General features: G+C 49.1%; 1 protein-coding gene across 1 annotated transcript; it reads right to left on the minus strand.

Annotated features, from left to right (window-relative positions):
* Positions 1–279: 279 nt before the first annotated feature.
* LOC149328061 (uncharacterized) lies at positions 280–2,374 on the minus strand. Its single transcript, XM_089561352.1, has 2 exons — positions 1,842–2,374; positions 280–932 (listed from the first exon to the last, which is right to left on the minus strand). Exons 1-2 carry the CDS (start codon positions 2,372–2,374, stop codon positions 446–448), a joined length of 1,020 nt encoding a protein of 339 aa, XP_089417478.1. The 3' UTR covers positions 280–445.
* Positions 2,375–18,942: the final 16,568 nt, after the last annotated feature.

The raw sequence follows: 18,942 nt of genomic DNA on the forward strand, positions 1-18,942 counted from the left end.
TGTCGAAAAATAGTCGAAATAGCGTGGACGTCAATATAATGAGGACGGGACAACAACCGGGGATGGCAGAGTTGTGGAATATAGGTAAATGATTTAAAATCAAGTCTGAAATAGATTGAAATGTGTTTGAAGAGTGTTTGAAGAGTGATAAGCAATAGAAAAACTCCAAAATCAGGCTGCACGCTTCGTATCCAATAATTATAACCCCTTCCAAAGTGTAACATAGCCGCGGCCGATAGGCCACGGCAGGAACGGAACGAGCGTACACGCCTGGGAACGAGACAAGCGAAAACCAACGTTTATTGCAACAGAGGGTGATTATATAGTATTCCAGGGGAGAGGGGAAATGGAAAGGGGGGACATGGCGAGGTACAAAGAAAACTTCACGCTTGCGCAGTGTGTAGCCCGCACAATGACACAGCGGCCGATACAACACTTCTTCCTCCTAAAATCGGTCAACTGGTTTCCTCGTCCTCGTCGAGCGTCGTAAGGCTTGAGCGGGTTCGCTTGGCACTACTGCTCCGGATGACGGAAGTGCCGGGAATGCGCCGTCAGCATGATGATCCCCAACTGCAGGCGGCAAAGTAGATCCTTCCAGTCTCATATCGAGCTGTGATGCAGATTCCTCTGGCCTGAATGTATCGCCGTCCGGGCGCGCGTCTTCCGCAGTGTCGGATGACTGTGTTTCTGTAGCGCCGTCGGGGTGTGCCTCTTCCGCAGTGTCGGGTGACTGCTTTCCTGCATGCCGAAGACGTACCTGGTCCACGTGCCGCCGGACAACTGCTCCAGGTGTTTCTACTGTAACCATTCTGGTCCCAGAAGTAGATTTCACATGCCCTGGTATCCATTTGTCTCCTGTCCCATAGTTGCGAACGTGCACACGGCTCTTCAGTGGGGGCAGCCACTCCTGGCTGTCCAACGGTGCGTCTCCACTACCCTTCGGGAAACACGTATCCAGGCGCGATCTAATCTGGTATCCTAGAAGCATCTCTGATGGCGACTTGCCGCTCTTCTGGGGCGTCCTTCTGTAATTGAGCAGTAGACGCATAAGTTTGTGCTCCAATTTGCCAGGCCTCAACTTCCGGAGACCATCTTTCACCGTTCGGACTGCTCTTTCGGCAGCCCCGTTAGATTGCGGGTGGAAGGGGGCGGTCCTAACGTGGGATATGTTGTTGTTCTCGACAAATGTTGCAAATTCACGACTAGTGAATTGTGTTCCGTTATCGGAAACGATCGTTCTTGGCACGCCAAATCGGCTGAATATGTCCCGCAAACAGTGGATTGTAGCTGTCGTGGTAGCGTGCTTCAGAGGGATTGCTTCTATCCACTTGGTGTGCGAATGGATTAGCACAAGCACCATCTTGCCTTCTATCGGTCCGGCAAAATCCACATGGATGCGCGACCACTTCTCAAACGTTTGTGGCCAGCTTGCTGGTGGAGCGGCTGGCGGCATGGGCAAATTGTCGATGCAATTCTTGCACTGAGCCGACATTTCCTCAATCTCTCGGTCAAGGCCTGGCCACCAAAACAACGATCGCGCAATGGATTTCATCGGCGAAGACCCTTGGTGGGTTTCATGCAGCAGCTGCAGCAATCGTTTTCGTGCACCGGCAGGTATAACCACTCGATGTCCTCAATAAATTAACCCATGTGCCAGGGACAACTCAAGTCGACGGTCAAAAAATACCGCCAGGCACGGCTCAAGGCCTTTAAAGCTTTTCGGCCAACCGTGTAGCACATAATATTTGACGCGATCTAGTGTCGTGTCGACAGCTGTGAGTTCCTTCAGTTCTCGTGTCGTAACGGTGCCTTCGTCCAGGCTTTCCAAAGAAAAAACGTACTCTTGCGGCTCTTGGGGATCCATACTAGGACCGGGTGACTGCAGAGGAAGCCTGCTGAGGGCGTCCGAGTTCAGCAGTTGTCTTCCGGGAGTGTACTGAAGTTTGTACCGATATCCTCCGAGATAGAGTGCCCAACGCTGAATGCGGGCTGCAGCCATAGAGGGTGTCGGGCGGTCGGGTCTTAGCAATCCAAGGAGAGGCTGGTGATCTGTAACCAAGGTGAATTCACGGCCCAACAGATAGTCTCGGAATCTGGTGACTCCAAAAACTAGTGCCAGCGCCTCACGCTCCAGTTGCGAGTAATTCCGCCCGGCTTTAGAGAGTCCTTGTAGAGTCCTTGAACGGAATCCGATCGGTCTGTGGACGCTGCCTACTGTGTGAAACAGAACTGCGCCAATGCCGTGTGGCGAAGCGTCGCACTCTAGCTTCAGCTCCTTTAACGGGTCAAAATGGGCAAGCACTTCGGCATCCTTGAGGCACTGTTTGGCCTTGACGAACGCTGTTTCCTGGGGGTGGTTCCACTGCCATCGCATATTCTTTTCCAGTAACTGGTATAACGGGGACAACACGGTTGATATGTTCGGCAGAAATCTTGAATAAAATGTTATCATTCCGACGAACGAACGCAGCTCGCTCACGTTACGAGGGCTCGGTGCTTTCATGATAGCTTCCACGTTCTTTTCCGTCGGGTGAAGACCGAGATGATCGATACGGTGTCCCAGATAAGTAACCGATGGCTGGCTGAAATTGCATTTGTCGTATCGCAGCTTTACGCCGTGCTCTCGAAATCGCTGCAACACAGTTTTCAGCCGAGCTCCGTTGTCTCCCGCCTTTTCAGACACAAGCACGTCATCTTAGTATGCCTGAACTCCAGGAAGGCCCGCTAGAATGGTGTCCATCTTCCTTTGAAATATAGCAAGAGCAGAGGAAATGCCGAACGGCAGCCTGTTGTAACAGAAGAGCCCTTGGTGCGTATTAATCACGCACAGCTTGCGTGAAGCTTCGTCTAGTGGCACCTGGTTGTAGGCGTCTTTCAGGTCGAGTGTACTAAAAACTGCACCACCGCTTAACGACGGGAACATGTCTTCAATCACCGGAAGGGGATACTGCTCAAGTGCACAAGCCTGATTCAAGGTGGCTTTAAAATCCCCTCAAATCCGCACTGTGCCATCTTTTTTAAGCACTGGTACTATGGGGGTCGCCCAGTCCGAATGTTTTATGGGAGATATTATGCCTAGCGACACTAGCCGATCCAACTCTTTTGCCACTTTGTCGCGGAGCGCGCACGGAAGCGGTCTTGCCTTGCAAAACTTGCTAACTGCACCGTCCCTCAGCACCAAGCTGGCTGGGGGTCCCTTAATCAGGCCCAGTTCCTCCGAGAATACATCCTCGTAGTTGCTCCGTAAGGCATTGATGCGGCTGATGGCTTCTCCCGCCACTGGCACTTCACCTCTACTGACTTGCAGTACCGGAACTCCAGCTCTATCCAGCAGGGTTAATAGGTCTCGCCCGCACAGGCTTGGTCCGTTGCAGTCTAGCACTATGAGTGTGCATTCAACTGACACACCTTGGTGCGCAACAACTAGCTGAAGCTCGCCTAACACAGGCAGCCTGCCAGCGTAGCACGAAAGTTTCAGATGTGAAGGCTTCAATTTTGGCCAGTGTTTGCAATGCTTATCGAAAACCTGTCGCGCTATGACGCATACTGGTGATCCTGTGTCTACTTCCATTGCCAGTTCTACACCGCCCCAATTGAATGTGCGGCGAAGTGGCGGCTCGAGACACTTCGTTCGCGCCGACAGCAAAGTCCAGATATGAGCATTTTCATAGCAATCTTCCGAAGTGGTTTCTTGCACTGTTAATGTTTGGCCACGAGGCGCAGGTGCAGCAGCCCCGAGTAGCTTGTCACGGCGATTGGGACACATTTTTGCGAGATGTCCACGTTGACCACAGTGATAACAGCGCGATTTGGCCCAGCTGCAGCTGTTAGCGTCATGCTTCAAGCTTCCACATCTGCCGCATTGCCGACACGCTGCATTTTCGGCGCTTTGTCTCGGTGTTGGCCGGCGTCGCGCTTGCATTTTCAGTAGTGGTGTTACTTCTGGAGAAATTTTTTTCGCATCGTTTTCCGCGGCTTCAGCAGCTATCGCTATCGCTTCGGCTTCGTCTAGTTTTAACTCTTTCTTTGCCAGGAGTTGTTTCCGTACTGCATCTGAGCGTACACCGCAGACAATTCTATCTCGGATCATCCTGTCAAGGCAACTGCCGAAGTTGCAGTTGTCTCTGATGCGGCGGATCTCGACGAGGAAAGCCTGAATAGATTCTCCCTCCAGTTGGCAACGACTGAAGAATTTGTAGCTCTCCGAAATTTCATTCCGTTTTGGGTCATAGTATTCATTCAGGGCTTTGATAACTTCATCATAACTCAAAGTGTTCGGCGCCTGAGGAGCCACCCTTCCGGCAAGGATCTGAATAGTCTGCGTGCTGAGTGCAGCCACAAGAAGTGCTCTCTTCTTACTTGACTCAGCGATGCCATTTGCTTCGAAATACGCCTCCACTTTGATCAAGTACGGCTTCCACTTATCTGTGCTTTCATCGAAGCTCGGGAGCATCTGGAAGGCCATGGAAGTCGCTGGCAGTGCTGTCTTCAGGGCCGGAGCGTCTTGGTCTGCCTTGACAGCGTGGGTGTCGTTTTGACTCGTCGCCACTGTAACATAGCCGCGGCCTATACACCGTTTTACGAGGAGCGAGCAGGAGAGGGAGAAATACTCTCAAACACGTGCGCTGCGCGACACCCCACTGTTGCCCTCCTCCCCTGGGCTGATAAAGGCCGATTCACACGACGGACCGTTCGCCCGCGGCCCGCGCACTACGTGTGCATACGTCAGCACTTTGAGAGGCGCGCTGGATGCATGGATGGATGGCGGCCGACAGCGCGCCCCTCAAAGTGCTGACGTATGCACACGTAGTGCGCGGGCCGCGGGCGAACGGTCCGTCGTGTGAATCGGCCTTAATCTGGCGCGCGGAGCATCGTCCGCGGCTGCTTAGCTAGCGGTCAAGCGCGTGTTTGGGTCTGTACAGCAAAAGCAGCAATGTTGTACGGAACAACAACGTCTTCTAGACATCACTGTTTTATTGTCGGTTGCGGAAATAGTCGACGAAAGTAGAAAAAAACAAACGCCGCCAGTATGTACGCGCACCATGGCATGCGAAGGTATCAGCACGTCTGCGGTGTCCATTTCTTCACCGCTTTCCCGCCGGTGCCGAGTTGCATTGGCAGTGGACGTAGTTTGTGAACAAAAAATACTTGCGCCAACAAAAAGCTTAAATGTTAGCGCACTTTGTGAACGAAATGCAGACAAACAAACCCATTGCCTGTGCCTAATATCGGGCGCGGAACGAAGCGCAGCGCGTGGGTAGCGTGGGTTACCAAACTATACTGTGTGCATAATTTTAGGAGATCAAGTATTTGGACGGTCTTGGCAGAGCTCTTTTAATTCAGCAGTACACTATGTGAGTACTTCAAAAATTTGGCCACAACTTCGTTTCGCCGCCCCACATGATCGTCAATATCGGGAAGGTGTGGGGATCGCCACCTGAAAAAAATAAACATACCGTTAGTGCAAAAATACTAATTTAATTTGCACAGCATGGCATGAATAGAAGCGGCGACATGAACTTTTACCCAACTGCAAAGTGAGAAAAAATGCAGCCATGGCAACGTAAGATGAAAAAATACACGGCATGCACAGGACGGTAAACGCTGCCATGCATTGGAATAAATTATTCGCCTGAAATCGCATCGAATGCACTGTAAAAAAAAATCCACACTATGCATAACCGTGCCAGAGATACAACAAACGCAGCGACTTGAGCAGTGCCCCGACCCGATTGAGATTGGAATTCTCAACACAGGTCGGCGATTCTGCCTGTCAGTAAGAGGTAATAGCGTTCCATTAGCGTACCAACCTACTATTAAATCGTGTATCTGCACATTTTCTGGTATTTGTACCAGTAAGTGCTGGCGGGAGCGGAGAAGGCGAGAATGCGAATCGCTTTCAGTCAATTGGCTTGTATCGCTCGTAGTACGAACAGCCCTACGCAAGCGGCAGGAGGGGCCGAATTTCAATTTCATAGCGTGTATCTCCGCAAACAAACATTCTAATCATCAGAAGTGGATTCGTTTTGGTCATGTACTCGCTGTTTCCAAAATGTTCAGTTTGTAAACGGGGTACTGTGTCACAAGCCTAGCATCTAAACTGTCACGCTCGCCATGTCCAAGCAGGCAGCGAAAGCGTTCATGAAAAACTGCGCTCCACGAAAAACTAGATAATCATTGCCCTCCGCGACCTTGGGTTTCAACACATTTTGCTTTCGTTTTTCTAACATGCAACACCGTGCCACGTTTGCCCTACAGGCAACCGGCGACAAAAAAGCACGCGTGAACTGCGAGCATGGCACTCACCGATGCTGATCGTTCGCTGCGTCGAGGAATGGTCGCTTGCTCCCAGTTGGTTATTGCAGGAGCTAATGGCATATCACACACGAGGATGGACACGAGGCGAACGCCCACCCAAAATTTCTAGGCTTGGCAGGAATAAAACGGGCGAATGACACTTTCAGAGATCGCACGCTGCTTCGGCTGCAGCCCACCGGCTGCAAATTATCAGCCCAAGATGGCGTCGGCGGTAGGCGGCGCTCGAGTAAAACAAACATGGCGGCGCCCAGGTATCGAAACTAAAATCATATATAGGCCACGGCAGGAACGGAACGAGCGTACACGCCTGGGAACGAGACAAGCGAAAACCAACGTTTATTGCAACAGAGGGTGATTATATAGTATTCCAGGGGAGAGGGGAAATGGAAAGGGGGGACATGGCGAGGTACAAAGAAAACTTCACGCTTGCGCAGTGTGTAGCCCGCACAATGACACAGCGGCCGATACAACACAAAGAATCACTGCTGGGCTGGGAACCGTTAAACATCAGAAGAAAAAATTTGAGACTTAAATTCTTCCACCGCATCTTCTATAATCAAACAGGAATTGATAGCAGCAACCAACATACGTTTCGACGCGGCACGACCACTCCAAGAAGGTGCGCGAATACAGTACTAACACAAACAGTTTTTCTAAATCATTCTTTCCACAAACTGTGGAAGACTGGAACTTGCTGCCGAAGAGTGTGTTTCAGTCTTTGATAATCGCGATTTTTACTGTCGACTGTATTCCTGACAATCTAATCCTTTCCTTCTATTGTTCAAGATTTATGTTACCTTTAATAATGTTCACTTATTGTTTTGTCTTACTTTGATGTTAACTTCGCTTAATGTTCTTGTTGCTTTTTGTGTGAAAATGAATACGTTGTGTTGAAACTGTCTCCCCTGCGATAATGCCTACAAGGCGACGCAGGTATTCTGTAAATAAATAAATTAATGGAACATTAAAGTTTGACTGACATAGGGTATTTAGTTAATTAATCAGGAGCAAGTGTCGTTGGACGGTCGAATATGCTGGACGGAGATATAGTAGGTGGACTGGAAAGCAGCAATGGCGCCAAATTTGGAAAATGAAAATGCGTGATTCAGATGAAAATGGGCGTAATCAGAGTGAATAGGATTGATTAAGGTGATGAAGAAAAATGCAAAACAAAGTGATTGCAGTTGATAACCGCAATCAATGAGGATGATTAATCGTTTACAACAGTGTTAGTTATGTAGCTATATAATGTCTTAATGAAGGCCATTGCGATTCTAATTAAGAGCAGAGAGTATAAAAGCGAGACAAAGAGGGCCGTGGAGGCGTCAATGCTTTCGCATTCGCCAAATGCAGTTTGCCACAATTACCTTGAACGTGTTTTATATCACATTTGAACAACATTTAATAAATATTTGCTCATTTCACTGTTTATATTCAGGAGAAACTTCTGACCGCCTTGCAAGGATTATCGTCTTCGTTACTTTGTATAATGGGCGTTGTTGGGACTGGGAGTCCGAGCCAGGAAACGGTCGAGGCGACGGTGAGTCAAATGACTTTTATGTACACTATGTACAAGGGCTTTTACATGATAGAAGGGCCAAGAGCACCACGCGCTAGTACAACGAACTTGGGCGGCCCCGGCGGCGAGTGTAGCTCCGGCGTTATGGCTCTTTTGCTGCCCGTCTGCTGCTCGGGCTCAGCGCGGCACCGTTTTTATAGCCGCCGCTCTCGGTTGCGGCAGCCAGCAGTTCAAATCCTCCAATCAGGTCACAGCACTGGCCACCGTTCAAATTAGACCAATGGTCGAGAGGCGCCGGCCGTTGAAGGCTTGAGACACGAACGGGCGGCCGGAGAAGCGCCGCGGGTGTCCTAGCCGACGGTGAGGACAGGGAGGAGGAAGGGCCCGCGTCGGCGCCGGCGAGACGGGATGAGTCACGCTGCACGCATGAAGGACACAAGCTCTTGAAACGTTCCGCGGCTTCTTTTTTTCTGGCAAATATACTCTTAAAATGTCGGTCTCTCATTCTTTTAATCAACTTGTAACAATTGCCAAGAACAAAGTCCACAGAATACAAACAATAATAGCAATAAGGCAGCGACATGCGATAAATGTAGTAAGTAGCGCCATCTACACACATGCACGTGTACTAAATAATCACAGTTAAAAAAAATAACGAGGGTGGCGCTGCTAAACATTTACAATCAAGAGGTGTTCACGAGAGGGAACGATATCTCTACGATGTTTGAACGTTTCCCTCGATTTTGCCCTATGTAGTGTGTGTCGAACTTCCAAGCAGATTTTCGCCATATTGCTTTGCTGGATTGTTTTGTAGCGTAAAGCTAGTAAAGCCACACTACGCGGGTCAGAGCCGAGTTTTGCGCGAGTGTGCTGCCGCCTGTTATGCGCATGCGCGAGAACCGCGTGACGTCACGAGAGGCGCAGGTCCGCAGGTGCGTCCCCACAGCCGGTGCGAGTTCCTCGCTGCCGGCGCCACCGGCGTGCGCTCCTCTCCGACGCTAGGGAGCCTACATGTCGCGCCCCCTCCCGGCCAAGCGACATGTAGGCTCCCTATCCGACGCGTGACCTCGTGTTTACGACAGTTGCGCCGCCCGCTACTGCGCATGCGCGAGGAGGGTGCGCAGAGAAATGACGGTCGCGCTCAACCTGTAGGCTCTGGTGAGCTAAGGAGAGTCGAGCAGCTGCCAAACGGCGCAGAAGACTGGAAAATGTAAATTCTTCCGATCCCGAGGTTGTCGCCTGGCGGTTCGCCGTCGAGCAGCCAAGGCAAAACGTGCGGCCGAAACACCGGAGCGCTTTACGCTACGTATATCCAGGCATAGCAGAGCTAAGCCACTGCCAATTTTTTTCGCCTGACGCTACGAAACGCATTCTGGACGTCGTATTATTTTTCGAGGACAGCTTTGGCATTGCTAAAGCGACAGGAAAGGGAAGAGACAGGCTTTCGCTTCGTGCTGCCGGTTGTTCGTTGTTCCGGCTAGCGCTGTGGAGGGGAAGTTGGAGAGCGCTCGATTCGCCTGCACTCACTGCACCAGTTCGGCAAAGTTCTGCGGCAGCGGCGGTGCGGCGGGTGTGTACCGCTAGTTCCGGCACTTTGAGCGCAGTTTGGCCCTGTCTGCTTCCAAAACGGATGGTCGAGTGCAGGCCTGGTCGTCGCTAGCCTTTGCGATGCCAATGAATTGCAGCCAGCTGTTCACAGCCTACATCAGCGGCAGCCAACATCTCGTATCTCATGAAGAAATGTGCAAACAGCACATCACAATAACATGTTGCCATGAACCAGCCTCGATCCGTTTCTTCGGAGAACTCGAGCAGCGTTCTAGCTTGTCGACGAGTGAAAGTTACTTGAGTCTCCGCCGTTTATCACAACCCGCAAACCATCATCTGCTTCCATGGCGGCTGCAGCTGCACTATTTCAGCACTAACCATAGAGCAGGTGCAGTTTTCCTGAACTAGACTCGCACTTCTTTCAAACGAATGCCGTGGTTCAGAGGCGCCATGTTCCTCTGCTGAAATGAATCCATGTGGTATATAAGTCGGGTACAACTCAAGAACGAAGCAGCACATGCCCATCAAAGGAGACCGCCCAGCCAAGCGCGTCGACCGAACAGTTTTCTGTTCGGTCTCCATAGGTGCGCCGCGACAGCACCGGTGGAGACTGAAGCCGCCACGATCGTCTGTTGCCGAATATGACCCCACCTGTAACATTCAGCGCTTTTGCGCAAAAGACCCTCTCGCGCGGACATATGAGAAAGGTGAGCACCCCAGCCCTCTCCCCCCCCCTCCCCCTTTAGTGGCCAGCGCAGCTGAGACAATAAACGGGGGCACCACACCTTCGCCTTTCTCCCTGTCTTTTCCCCTGCTCCAGCTCAGGTGCTCCTAGAGACGATGGCAGATGCCGGGGCAGCAAAATATTTTCCTTTCTTTTTGGGTTATTTTTCTTTTGGCCTTATCCCGAACAAATGACATCAACCCTCGGCGACACGGGGACAAAGCGCCGACTCCTTCGCTCTCTTTCGCAGGCTTGGCTGCATGCACAGCCACACAAATCGACCCGATTGGCTGAAGAGCTCCCTCTGAGTTGCGTGTGCCGCTTCGTTCTTTTGTTGTAACCGACTATAGTGCTGAGAAGTCCCCTTTTCGGGAACTGGCACAAAGGACCGCCCCCTCCCCTTGCTGCGCGCCCCTCCTGCAGGCGGGGTAGACTAGCGCCGCAGGAAAAGGAATTCTCGGAAAATGATTACAAGCACGTTATAAGCGGTGTTTACATGACGGGTTGAGTTGAGGATTTGAGCTGAAAACCGGTTACTGGGTTCATGTAAACGAGTCGGTTCCGGGAGTCGAGGGGGCGAGTCCAGTCAACTCCGCTGCAGGGGGTGGGTTGACTCACTCGACCCCAACAGCAGATAGGACGTAAACCGGTCGGAGTCTGGTTAGTGGAAGGGGAGGGGATAAATGCGAATCTGTTATTCGCTTGCGCCGTAGTGCCTCCGAGGCAGCCGTGCATGCCGCAATCTTCCAGGCTGCCACTGCCCTTTCCCGCTGCGCCGCTCGACGCTTGGTGCCGCTGCTGTTGAACCGGTCGCGACTCGCTAAAATCGAGTTCATGTAAACATGCAGTCAAGTTGGGCTGACCTTGCTCAACTTGATCTCCTGGCTCGACCCGCCGAAGTCGAGTTCATGTAAACGAGGCTATAGTTGCCTGACAATAGACGGTGTGAAAATAGCAGCTGTTCCTTCAGTTTCCAGGTACGCGCGCGTGGACACGCACGCATACACACACACATACGCGGGCGCACTTTTTCAATCATTGATCCAACCAAATCGAGTCAAATCGACGCAAGGCAAGAAAGATATACATATCAGCACGCGATGGAAAATTCTGGAGGGAATAAGCAACCTAATGATGCAAACTGTATGCAAGAAAGACGTACGTCTAAAATGAATAAGGGCACGCAGTTGAGGGTCCAAACGAGAGAGGGGAGGGGGTCGCCCTAAGTGCCTACAGAACTATCCCTTTGTAGCCGACCCCCCCCCCCCTTTTTTTTTGGCAGCGTTCCTGCACACCTCCCCCCCCCCCCCCCCCCCCCCCCCCCCCCGTTCTTCGTACAATGTCTATAAAAAAGTCTCGAGTCCGCCTTGTGAATGGTATGCATCTAGCTGTATACTGCATTTTTGTGAACCTTGGCAATATTCCGTCTTAGATGATCGGAATTGGTTTCAAGGTGCCGCCGCATGTACGACGAATATTTGCTTCTGAGGTAAACATATTCCGACACTCTGCGGTGCTAACCCTCTCAATAGCAATTTCACGTCTCTTGCGCAATGTCGATTCATCTCAAAGGTAAACAGAAATTGACAATTGCCCACTTCTCTCTGCCTTTTTCTTTACCAACCATAGTTTATAAGGTTGGACAGGCATCCGCTGAGCGTTGACTAAATTGTATAGCTTTCTTTGTTATAGTTTTCTTATCATAGATGCAATATCAATTGATAAAAAAAAATATATTTTTTTCAGCGCTAGAGTTTGCAGGTTACGCTCTAGACCAGGAGTGTTCCGACTACTACTAATATTACTATGCATCAACAGTGACGAAGAGATTGCACGCGCAAAGGACGAGGGCAGAAGGAAGGATGCAAGAAAGGCGCCGATTTCAACTATAAGGTTCATTGAAAAAAAAAAACAGAGACGCTAGAAATATATACATGGGACATAAACATAAATAATTTGCTTTATATCACACCTTCCTTATTTTTGGCGTCCGCTTTCTCTTTTCGCTTACTTAGTAATTTGCGCTGTGCAATAATGTCGATAATTATCACTAACTCTCCCAAGTTTCCACTGTATCGACTTTGTGCCCTTTGCGATGCAAGCTGGGCAGCATTATTTTTTTTTCCTTTTCTTTGCTCCCACTAATATATGTCACGACATTGAAAACAGTAAAGTCTGTAGTCGGGTAAAACTCAAGAACGGAACGGCACATTCCTTCAAAGGAGGCCCTCCAGATAGTAACATCGACGGTACAGCTTTCTGTGGCTACTCAGCCAAGGCTAAACAAGACAGGGAAGGAAACGGTCCTCTGTTCCCGTTTGGACAAAGACGGTACCCTCTTTGCCCCGGCTCTCCAACTTTTTCCCTTCACCCTTCCCGAACCATAGACCGAATAAAGGAAGCCCCACTCTCTTTGGCTTTGGCAAGGGACAGGCAGAGAAAGAAGCATGCGGAACCACCCCAGCCAACACCTCCCCCCACGCACGACGGGGACTAGCAGCCGGGTTTGCCATGGTTCGTTTGTAATCCTCTGAAGGCAGGTGCAGCAGCAGAAGAAAAGGGGTCAAGAAAGGACCGGACACGTATCTCAACATCTCAACCAAAACCAGTCTCGGGTCGCTGGGGGCAAGACGGGTAGACACTTTCTCAGTGATGGATCAGTGTCGTAGCCTGGTGGCAGAATATGAACTACTTTCAAGATGGCGGCAGTGGAACCGCCACCTTAAATAGATTGACTTGATGGCAAGTTTCTAAACGTAAGGCTGAAAACTAATCTGTGATTTGCCGAGGGTGTGCATACAGCACGAAAAAAAATCGCCAAAGGTTAACAGCAAATCGTAATCATGACAAACGGACGAAAAAAGACTGGAAACGGCCTGCGAGTTTTTTTTTTTCTTTCTGGAACCAGTAATTTCAGAAGAACAAGCAGTTCCGTTCCATGATGCAGCGTCTGTCCCATCCTGTCTTCCTGCGTGCACGTCTTAAGAACAAAAAGAGTATAGCGATGAATTACTTTTTTTTCACAACTAGCACCGCGGCGTGTTCTGTACAAGTTATGCGCGAAAAATACGAAAACGCATCTCTCTAGAACCACATTAAAATAATTATACAACTTGTTGTAGGCAAGCAGACTAAAGCAACGCCAATGCATTGAACGAGGTGAGTCTGACATAACGAAAAAATTAACACTCAATTGCTTGCCCAACACATTTCACAAAATGTACCCCGTTGCTAAATGCAGTGCTAGGGCGGATCTTTAAAGGACCTTGAAAGTACTCTTACACGTAGATATTATTTAACTTTCCTCATTTTTTATCGAAAAGCACTATCGTTTCACCTTAGTTATTAAATTGCAATAGTTGTTGATTACTGTGCTAGGTTTTCCTGCCTGCTTCATCCTTATTGCTCGGAAAAACTAATTTAATGTTCCGCTTTGCATTTTTGTACTCCTTCTTCGTAGATTCAGCTTAGTTCGCAGTATCAAAACATTTCGTGACTCCTGGATTTTGTTAAAGCTGACGTTATAGGCTGATTTGCTGTCTTCTAGCTGAATTTATTCGCGGCATCAAGATTTGCGACACTTGTTTACATGCGATTTTTGCCTATCCTATCGTCACATCTCTCACTTAATCCTTGTGAGATGGTTTTTAAGGGCATTTTTACTAAGAACAATACCTTATAGCATAGGCAGACAAATGGTTTAGGGGGGTTTAACTGCCCAAAGAAACTCAGGCTGTGACAGGGAACAGTACATGGGCTCTAGAATTTCGGCTCCATCGAAATTCGACAGCCGCGGCCGGGATCGAACCCGCGTCATTCGGGTCAGCAGCCGAGAGCTATAACCACTAAGCCACCGCAGCGGCTGCATAGGCAAATTAAATGTTTACGCAGGTGAGACTGGCATCGAAATGTAGCAAAACTTTGCATGGAATTCGCTTCGTTAACATTCATTGTCCTTTATATTTCGCCTCGAACCATCACTACAGAAGGCTCGAAGCAGCAGTAGAGTAAGCAGAGCCTGCCCTAGTGTAGGGCCAAAAAGTTGCAGATGCAGACTGTAAATTCTGTACAATTTTAATGCAGTGATATGCTACAAATACTGCTTCGAGGGACAGGTATAGGCTCAAACTAGTATCCATAAAAGGACACTAAGTGGAAGATATAGTCAAACAAGATTTTCGTTGCCTGTTCCTTATTTGATAATGTGTGTAAGTTAGAAAAAAAAACTAGTGATTTGTTCAAGGTAAACAAATGTCGACACATGAAAAATGTTTTTACCAATGCGATTCTGATTTCGCTGTCGAAACAGGCAAATGTTGGTTGTGATGGCACTGGTAGATCTTGAAACATGTTAGAAATTTTTATTTATTTATCAGTACTGTAAGCCTTTCACAGCCGCAAACAGGAGAGGTTCATTCTCAAGAGCCACTTGAGCGCCGACGCACTTCGGCTGCCGACATTCCACATGGCACTGCGTAAAACGCTTTGCCGTTTCCCGTGCGATTGCTGCAGTTTGGCGCACTGCACCCAGTCATAGCTGACGAGTGCGTCCGTCACTGCCACTTCAGAACACCAAACCTGACGCCACAGGTGTGCACGGAAAACAAATGAATGTAGCCGACAGCGCGGGCTCACATGAGGCGTCGAGCTGACAAGGGCTCGCTCGGTGCTGCACCTGTGAAGTCAGCTTCTCCGCGGAGTGTAGAACACACGACGTCACGAAAATCATGTGACCGCCTCTCGGCGAATGGCGTTCGGAGCGGCGAGGGAAAACAGACGCGCATCTCTGCTACCTTTGGTAGCATATACAGTATGCGCAAGCTCCTCCTTCTCCTCTTACATTCCTCCTTCCTGGTTTGGGAGAGAGATGCCTTCACCTTCCCCCATTGTCCACTTTGTGTGTATACTCCCCTCACCAGCTTTTCGGGGCCCCGGCTGAGATTCTCTTTATTCTTTTGTCACCCAGCGTGTTCAAGGCGCGCTGATTGTGTGGCTCCCCTGGGCGCTCCCTTCTTTGCTGGGGTGAAAGAAAAAAAGCCGGACCGTGGCTAGTGCCTTTTACGCACGCCGTCTTCGTCGAAAAATTGCGGGCGGTTTAGCGCTGCCAAGTACGAAATATTTTTCGAAAGCAAGTTTTTGCATGTGGACACCAACGCCGCGTACCTGTTTCTTTGCACAGATGGAAGTTGTTGAAGACGACGTGGCGCAAAGCACAGCGTGAGAGTGTGTTGCAGTTTAGCACGAGGCGGTGATCGGCTGCGGCGAGAGCATAGTGCTCTCGTGTACAGGCCAGCGAGACTGATCTGTTTGCACCGCCGCGGGTTGCAAACTCAGTCGCGGCAATATTTCTTTTGTTTGTTTGTTCATTTGTTTACATAACTATGTTATAGCGCTGCTATGACGCTGCGGGTGCAATGTTGCAGTTGCTATGTTCTTGGCACAAACTTACATTTATAGCAAGGTCTTGCTCGGGATTTACACACCGGAACAGTGCTTTCGTACTTATAATGCAAGTCTGTATACGAGACAAGAAATACCCAAAAGTTCCAAAAGCCGTTCAGAACTTCGAGACAAGGAGAATGCCAAAGCGGCTGATAAAGACAAGCTTGTTGCTGCGATAACCAAGCAGTGGTGCCCTAAAAGCTCGGCAGTTGCTCTCATTAACACCATCGACAACTTCTATAAAGTATGAAGAACAAGGTAAATGCGCATACACATTCTGAGAGAAAGTGCATCACTAAAAATTAAGAGCCTGGACAGCCGTGAGGTGAACAGTGAATGAAACAAAAAATGGAACCTAAGAAACCGAAGAACCACGCAAACATATTGCTTTGAGTCGGGGGAAATTGAGATAGTCTAAACGCCCAGTTTTGTCCCTAATTGCGTTCAGCACATGTTCTGCGTAGTACGAATGATTTTTGTATTTCCGAAATTATTTCCATATCAGTTATTTGGATTTTTCTGTGAGGAAATAATTTCTTCAGGGGGGGGGGGCGGGGGCTTCGATAGGTGCCTTGTGGGCAGTTAAAAATATAATACTGCCCTGCCGCACCGCCTAAAGTACAACGAGCTTGCCTCAAGACGCAGAGGAAGGACTGATTACCTATAGCCGGACAGATGTTACCACACGCTATACCCGCCACGCAAAATTGTTATTGAACAAACTAGCGGCCGCATAAGCATTAGTGAAAACACGGAATTGCGGATTTGTTTTCACTTTTTTTTTTCCTTTTTGCTCGAAGAGGCTGCAGTCATATGGGTCCGTAAGTGTAGGCTGATCTCGTATGGTGACCGGATACATGCAGCAGGACATGCGGCTAATTTACGGTATTTCACATCTACGCATAACCTCAGTCACCATGTTCTTTTCATTTTTCCGAAACGGAGAAACACAATCTGCATCGCGCCCGTTTCCTGCATCCGTGGACTATTATGGAGATAGCTCTACTGAAACGTATATCCATTTTCATGAGATTTGCCGTCGTATATATGATATAGTTTGATGCGCTTACACAGGAATAGCGCTTGCATTCACGCAACTTTTTGTTGACACTCTTCCCGCGCGCACACACGAACACACACGCACGCACACACACGCACGCACGCACGCACACACACACACACACACACACACACACACACCTAGCATCTGATATAGGCCTAAGAGCTAGACCACCGATAGGCCTCCACCAGCGCTGGTGGAGCCTTACCAGCGGTTTGAAGGGGTTGGATCGGCACAGGACGTGATGCTTTGCAAGTGCAGGCGCCTGTCTAGGGGTAGTGTAAATAAGATATTCGAGAACGCAACACGCAACCAGATCCTCTGGCTGTGTCGCTTTCATCATGTACAAATGATCTGTAGATAAATGGATACCTTGCTTCACATGACTGGTTTCTTCGACTGGTTCTGGTCTCGCCTGTTCATAATTGTTGTGTAATGGATTGTTTACGAAATAAAGGCTCTAAGGTAGAGCCTTTTCTTGTACCGTCTTCTTCATTAAGTCAACAGACGAGAACCACGGCCGCACGATGATGCGTTTCCATCGGGTGGCCGGAGAAAACCTTGCCGTTGCCTCAGCATGGCGGTGGAACAACAGCGACCTGATGGGATCGAGTTTTTTTTTTATCCGGCGGTGAGGCTTTCAATCTTAACCCTTTCGGCCCTGGTGTCCTATAAAAAGGACACGAAGCAAAACGGCTATAAATCATGATTAAAATGCCCAATAATCTGAAACAAGAACTGAGCCGACTCCCAAGGCATCCCTATAAGCACAGATATCACTTTCTCCTTCGTCTTCCTCATCGTAGCGCCGAGAGTAAACAAACAAAATGGCGGAATATGGGAACGGCGGCTGCAATGGTAAGTGCTATTTTGCCATTTTTTTACTCCATACCTAAGAGCGTGTTCGTGATTAGAATTTTGCAGGTTGTTTCAAAGACACTAAAGGCTTTAACAGTTGCAGAACATTTTCTTTGCGGTTAGTACATTTGTCGCAGCACGCCGCAATATGTGTGTCCTATATATAGGACACCAGGCTTCAGTGGTTATAAACCACCGGCGCGTGTTGCATGCAAGTTCGGAACATTTTTTTTGGTAATGCCTAATTTTTGTTTTTGTTTTATTGCAGAGGCAAAACTACGACCTTACTCAACGGCAAAGCGGCCTCAATTAAGACATCTTCGTCTCGAGGATCCAGATGTCATGTTTGCTGCACTGAAGGATGGTTACGTGTCGGAGGTTGAAGGCACTGAGGAGGACGTGGATTTGAGCTCTCGGCTGCCTCCAGCGGTGAAGAAGTTGACAAAGCAACACCGGAAGACAGGTTGTGGTGCAGGAGAGCTTTCAATAAGCTAGCAGCCACGTATCACCGTCAATAATATGGTGGCCAGAATGAGAATGTTCTTGATGGTCTACCGACCCCGCATGCGTATTTTTCTCGGTACGTGCCGAAGAGTGTTTTTTGCTGTTCTTGCCGAGGAAACAAACATGTATTCTATTTATCAAGAAGGAAAATCCGTTGAGGTGACGAAGAAGAAATCAGAAAGCTGATTTCACAGCATTTAGCGATGGGTGTCTTTCGCTAGCCACGGCTAGAATCTGCTTGCACATTGTAGACGTGAACGGAGGCCTGTTGTGAACGCTCTGCCTTCACTACGGCGAACGCTATGCCTTCACTACGGCGAACGCTGTCTCACAACGGCGAACGCCAAGCGCATGCTCCTCATGCTTTCTCTTCCCTTCCTCCCCTTACCCTCGCCCGGTCACCTATGTAAGCTGGCTGATCGGGATGAATAAACGCTCTTTCTATCCCGAGCGTCCGTTTGTGTTCCATGGGAGCACGGTACGTGCAATGCGCGTACAAGCTTTGTAACAAGACCACACCACCAATTATTCTTTCTGGAAGGTCAGGACAGATTTGGACACATTTCGTGAAAGATGCCTAAACCTCTCTTTCGAGGAGCATCTTTGCAGCAATGAGCAAATAATTCCATTCAAAGGACAGCGAGACATAAAACAATACATCAAAGGGAAACCAGTTACGCGGGAAGTGTAAGTTTTCATGCTGCGCGGCGCCTTGGGGATTTTCTACGACTTCCTCGTTTTTCAAGGTTCATCCACTGAACTCATTCCAGCTGTTTCAAAACTTTTCACACGGATTAATCAACGTCCAGTATTAGCTGCACCTCAAGGCAACCAGCATGTTTGTTCTCAATATTTGAATTTTTGGGAAAGTTGAAATAAGGAGTAACGTCAAACTTTGCATTTTTTTCTTGTAACCACTAAGCCCTGGTGTCCTATATATAGGACACGACGCCATCTTTAAAACCAAGG

This window comes from Amblyomma mixtum, chromosome 9, assembly GCF_055824585.1.
Source record: "Amblyomma mixtum isolate Tamu chromosome 9, ASM5582458v1, whole genome shotgun sequence".
Taxonomy (NCBI): domain Eukaryota; kingdom Metazoa; phylum Arthropoda; class Arachnida; order Ixodida; family Ixodidae; genus Amblyomma; species Amblyomma mixtum.